The 6,000-nt window shown below is 49.6% G+C and overlaps 1 protein-coding gene across 1 annotated transcript in view; it reads right to left on the bottom strand.

Annotated features, from left to right (window-relative positions):
• Positions 1–841: 841 nt before the first annotated feature.
• Positions 842–6,000, bottom strand: part of MUC4 (mucin 4, cell surface associated) — a 64,394-nt gene continuing 59,235 nt past the window's right edge. The window contains exons 24-27 of the mRNA XM_057544928.1: positions 4,808–4,872; positions 4,490–4,722; positions 2,343–2,505; positions 842–1,347 (exon numbers count right to left, since the gene is read on the bottom strand). Of these exons, the coding sequence (XP_057400911.1) occupies positions 1,158–1,347; positions 2,343–2,505; positions 4,490–4,722; positions 4,808–4,872 (651 nt within the window). The 3' untranslated portion in view covers positions 842–1,157. The remainder of the gene's footprint in view (positions 1,348–2,342; positions 2,506–4,489; positions 4,723–4,807; positions 4,873–6,000) is intronic.

Raw genomic sequence — 6,000 nt, 5'->3', positions numbered from 1 at the left:
CATAAGCTGGACCAATCAGATTCTCTCTTCATGGATTTGAGATATAGGACCAAAAGGCAACTACCCAGCTTCTGCATAGGACTGGAACCGAGGTGCTCTGGACACAGGGGGTGTGGACCAGTTGTCGCTGGAGTTGTTATACCAGATATGTGTAAAGTTCTGCCTGCTAAGAGAGAAGGATGAGGTGGAAACTGATCAGGTTCCTGGGAAGAGCAGACAGAGTGGGGCTGAGGGACTATGGGGTGGAGCAGCTCAAAAGACTCCAACTGGGGCCCAGGAAAGGACAGAGAAAATGTATCAGGGGTTGGGTACCCTAGATCTAAGGATGGGGTGGTTCCTGGAAAGGGAGCTGAAATGATTTAATCCTTCCTCCAGGGAACACTCCAGATAGGAAAAGGCACTGCATACTTATCCTCTTGAAACTGATGGGCAGAGACCAGCAAGGCAGGGAGGGGTCCTGGGAGAGAGTTGGGGATACTCCATATGGGGGTATCCTTACCAGCCTCCTCAGAGGGCCAGGCCTTGGCTTGTGTTGGGGGGAGGGGAAGAAAGGGATATGGAGACTGAAGCAAAGATCCAAGTCTGGGCTGGAGTAACCGAGCTTCCCGACATGGAGTAACTGAGGGCTGAAGCAGGACTGGGTCCAACCGACCTCGGCTCCCTCCACCCTCTGTCTCAGGCCCTTTAGCCACCAGAGGAAAATCATGAATGAAATCCATGGCTTTGGGAACACAAAAAGTCAGAGGGATTTTACTTAAATAGACTTTAATTAGAAGTAAACTGGAGACTTTTGTGTGCAAATGTATTTTGGTTTTTAATTTAGAGCCATCACCCCATCAACTCTGGTGTGCGCACGTAGTGTTCCTGTAGGTCAGTGTCCTCTGTGTGGGTATGTGTGCGTGAGAATCCATCTATTTATATAGTAGGCCTTTATGGCCTCTTCCTGTCAGCCTCTGTGTCTTCCATACTGACAAGGTGTGGTCTTTATTATTCATTCCCATTATTCATTCTTCTTAAAGAATCCTGAATCCTCGTCAGTCACCTTACTTCTTCCAGTCTCCCTAAACCACGGCGCCTGGGAGTGTGTGCAGGTGAGGCTGGGGTGGCTCCTGAGGTATCATAGGCCACAGCAGCCCGTTCGGGGCAAGGCCTCAGCTTTAGGAGCCCAGCGGGTAGGAGAAACGGGTCCCGGACCAGCCCCAGAAGCGCAGAAGCACGAACAACACGACCCCCAGCAGCAGGAGGGCGCCCAGGGCCCCGAAAAGGATCCCGAAGAAGGCGCCGAGTTTCAAACTCAGGTGCTCACAGCGCTCGCCCCAGGGCGTGTAGATGGAGAAGGGCTCACAGCTGGGGACAGAGAGAGGGGACACGGTCAGCAGGGCGCTCAGCCTCCCCATCCCTCCTCTCTGTCGGGCCAGAGGAGGTTTTCCACGACAGGCTCGGCTCCCCTCTAGGGAAGGGGCGGACTCAGCCCTGACTTGGAGCTGAGGGGGAGGCCACTGGGCTACCAAGGCAGGCGGGGACGGGGAGTGGGGGTGGGGGTGGGGGGGGTGGTGAATTCATCTAAGGTCGCCTCCACAGGGACTTCGGGGAGGGGGCGGGGCTGGCCGCAGGTGAGCATGCGCAGTCACAAACCCTGCTTGCCCCCGGAGAGCTGGGGTCCAGTGCTAGGCTCCACCGGCCCCCTCCTTGGACCCGGGAGCGGAAAGGGCTGGGCCCATCTGCAACTGCAGTGGGAGCAAGCGTAGACGGAGGGCACTGATGTGACAAGAGGGCCCAGGTGGCGCTGCCCCTCTCCATGGCAGGCCTGCGGCCTAGTGCCCTCCCCTCACGGGAGACCCTCAGACTGCTGATGAACCGTTGGGACAGAGGGCGCCAGTTTGAGAGGGCCTCCCCTGACTGTTACTCTTAAGGAGGGGCAGGGCCGGGCCTAGACACAAGACAATGGGTTCCTTTTCCACAACGAGGCAGCAGGCTGTCCACCCAAGAAGCAAAATCAGGTGGGAGAGTCTGGCTTTGGAACCCCGATCCTGTTACTTAACTTGCTGGGTACCTTAGGCAGATTCCTTATCGTCTCTAAGGTGCAGTTTTCTCATCTTTAAAGTGGTCATAATATCTACCCAGTAGCTGGTTTGAGTTGATAGGTAACATAGCAACTTTTTCATCTGCACAGTTTAGGCATGGACACATCTTCTTTTCCATTGTCCCTTTCCCCTCTGATCCCCTTTCTCTTAATTACAAATGGAACCATCCTAAATTTTCAGACACCATGGCATTTCCAGACCCCTTGCAGCTTGGATTCCCAGCACTGCCCGCCGCCTCATGCCCCCAGCCCCGCCCACCTGCAGCGGGGCCCATCGGGCAGGTGCTGGCACTGGCCTCCGTGCTCACAGTAGCCCTCACTGCAGGGGGACACGCAGGTGAAGCCGCTCTGGGGGTGGAAGACCAGGTGGTAGCCCTTGTATCCGCTGCATTGGAAGTAAGTTTCCAGCGTGCTCACATTCACTGTCAGGTGGGATAAAAGTGAATATAGAAAGCAACCGATTAACACCAGATCTATACCTTTTGGATAAAGAATTCCATTTTCAGGCACTTATCCTGAGAAATAATTGGAAACACACATGAAAACTACGTATGTTCATGGAAGACCAGAGCAGCATGGTTAATAAGAGCAATGATGTTCAACAGGAGTGGTTTTGTTAAATATTGTGCAACTGATAAGCACCACGGTATGAAAAATGCATTGGTTAAGAGCATATGCTTTGAAATCAGCCAGACCTGAGTTGAAATTCAGACTCTACTACCAACTGCTTGTGTGATTTAGGGGAAATTTCTTAACTCTTTCAGCCTCAGTTTCCTTATTTTTAAAAGGAAACTACCTTGCTGTAAATTTTAAATGAGATAATATATACAGAGTATTCAGTACAGTGCCTGACACAGGAAGCCCTCATTAAATGGTCACTATTAGTATAACATTCTTTTTAAAATCTATTATAGCACACTATATTAAGACATATTGTAAAATAATATATGAAATTGGAATGTGTATACAATATACAAGATAATATGTTCACAATTATTTCAGTAATGAGGAGGTTAACAAACATTAGGCATGATTTGATCCCTTTATTGTAAATAAATTTATATGTGTGAAGGTTCCTATGCATAAAAAAAATTCAGAAAAATAGGTGCAAAATGGATTTGTCTCTGGGGACTGGGATTACAAGTGATTTTTTTTTCTTTTTGTTAATTTGTGTTTCCTAAAGTTTCTACAATAAACACATTGTACTTGTATAATAAAAATTGTGGGATGTTTGTTTGTTTGTTTTCTCTAACAAAAGGCACAATCAGGTCTGGGGTGTCCTCTTAACCCCAACCCTACCCCCCTACCACCCATACACATGGTAGTTTGGAGAATTTCACATCGTCCCTGGGACGGAGGAGGCTTAGCCTGGATTCTAAAAGAAGCTCTGGCTTGGTCCTGGACCCAGGACCAAGCAGCTTCTGTTGGGTTTGACATACTCACTGCCCTGTTCTCTGCTTGACTCACAAAATACAGTGGGCTATTCCTTTCCTTCCCTGGCAAGCTTGCCAACCTATCTCATTCCTGTTCTGGGATAATTAGGGGCTGTCAGAGTTGAAAGGGACCTCAGAAATCCCATCTCATTTTCCAGATGGGATTGTAGAGGCCTAGACTGGGGATGGCTTTTGCATGGGGTCACACTCTTTCAGGAAAGGGATATCTCTGCCCCTGGGCCAGGTCTCCAGCCTTCAACTTAATATCTCCAGCTGGAGGGCAAAGGCAGAAAGAATGTCCTTGTTTATGTTTATAAAGTACATGGTCTTTTAACCAAATCATTAACAATTTTGTGGAAAGAAAACCGCTAGCAGTGATGGTCAGGAAAGCAGCAGTTGGAGTAATTGCTCTGTGAAACTGTACATGTGGGGATTCATCAAGCAGTATTTTGTGCGCCTGTTCTTGAATTTAGAAGGCTGGTGGGTAAAATGTTACAATTTCTCTCAAAAATTACAAACAAAAAAACCTAAATTGGGGCTTCCCTGGTGGCGCAGTGGTTGAGAATCTGCCTGCCAGTGCAGGGGACACGGGTTCGAGCCCTGGTCTGGGAAGATCCCACATGCCGCGGAGCAGCTGGGCCTGTGAGCCACAACTACTGAGCCTGCGCGTCTGGAGCCTGTGCTCCGCAACAAGAGAGGCCGCGATAGTGAGAGGCCCACGCACAGCAATGAAGAGTGGCCCCCGCTCGCTGCAACTAGAGAAAGCTCTCGAAAAGAAACGAAGACCCAACACAGCTAAAAATAAATAAATTTATTAAAAAAAAAACCCTAAATTAACCTAATTTTTGTCCGTGGCTCGCTGTAGAACACATTTCAGCCATGGATTTGTGTGGGCTGCAGATCTGTGACAGGCTCCCTCTGCTTACCTCCCCCCTCAGCTAGCCCAGTAGCTGTCCCCAAGACAGTGACTCACGAGCCATTATACTGTACACGTCCCTCCTGCGGATGGGGTGGAAGGTCACGTTGTTCCTGGGCCCCGCACTTCTCTTCCACCTCCTCCATGGAGTTAAGAACGCCTCCACCACTGCGTCTAGCAGCTGGGTATTCAGGAAGTTGATGACAGGGCCCCCAGGGCGGTACTGGAACTCCGAGATGATGTTCCAGCAGTGAAGGGAGCTTCCTGAGGCCAGTGCTCTTGGGGGTTCACTGTATGGGAAGGGTGCAGTGAGGGGCCAAAGGGTGAGGAGTTTGGGGGAGGACCCGGCGACCAGGTGGGGACAGTCCCACTTACATTCGATCCACTTGTCTGTTCCAGAGAAAGGCCCGCACATCCAGGTTCCTCAGTCTATAGGCCACCTAGGGCAGAGGATGGGAGTCGGGGTGGGAGGGTGGAAGTGAGGGTGAGGCCCAATCCAGAGAGGAGACCCTTCCCACTTTAATGCACATACTCATCCCTTTCTGTTTCCTTCATCCCTTTTTTTTTTTTTTCTGGCCGCACCCCACGGCTTGTGGGATCTCAGTTCCCTGACCAGGGATTGAACCCAGGGAACTCCCTGTTTCCTTCTTTGAAGATGAGGACCCAAGACACCAGAATGTTTCTTATGCATTTCTGCATCCCCACACCCCAGCCTAGCCTGGTGACTGGCACAGGTCCCTGATTAATAGAAGTTTGTTGGTGAGTGAAGGACTTTACATATCCTCACCCCCACTTCCTATCACAAGGGGAGAATCTGAAATGAATGACCTCTACCTTGCCTCTGATCCCCGATTTACCCATTCATTCTCTCCCCACGTGTATATTGAACAGAGATTATATTTAGCCAGTCCTAGGGGATGGTCAGGTGCGAGGGATGTCAGTGTGACTTAGGAACAGTCCATTCTTAAAGACCCATAGTCTGGCGCAGTAGACAAATGTCAACGGATTTTACCATACAGAGTGTGGAGTGCTGTAGTAGTAGTAGTAGCAACAGTAGTAATAATCATTTGGATAATTTTTTTAATACATTGTGTTTTAGGCACCGTGCTGAGCGCTCTACCTACATTATCATTTAAACTTTGACACAAACCATTGACATAAGTACTGTTATTACTTTTATTTTTACAGATGGGAGTTCAAATAATTTGTCTAATTATTTCACCTGCTCTAGTGAGTGGTAGTGTCAGGATTTGAACCTGGGTAGGATTCTAGAGCCTCAATAACTCAACTACTGTGCTACTTTGCCTGTGATTGGGGAATGGACAAGGGCGTGGGAACCAAGAAAAGGGAGGCCCAGTTTCCTCAGCAAAGTCAGGGAAGGCTTCCTGGAGGTGAAATGCCCTCTTGTGTTTCTTCCATATACCATCCAAGGGCAGGTCTTGAGGGATGCTTGGAAGGAGAGGCTGCATTGACTCGGCCACCCTGGACTCTATTCATTGAGTTGGTCATTCTAACCCCCTTGGAGGTCTCTGTCCTAGGCCTTCCTGCTTTCCTCACCCTCAGCCTTC

This window comes from Balaenoptera acutorostrata, chromosome 4 (genome assembly GCF_949987535.1).
Source record: "Balaenoptera acutorostrata chromosome 4, mBalAcu1.1, whole genome shotgun sequence".
NCBI lineage: Eukaryota > Metazoa > Chordata > Mammalia > Artiodactyla > Balaenopteridae > Balaenoptera > Balaenoptera acutorostrata.
This window is presented reverse-complemented; position numbering and strand designations above follow the sequence as displayed.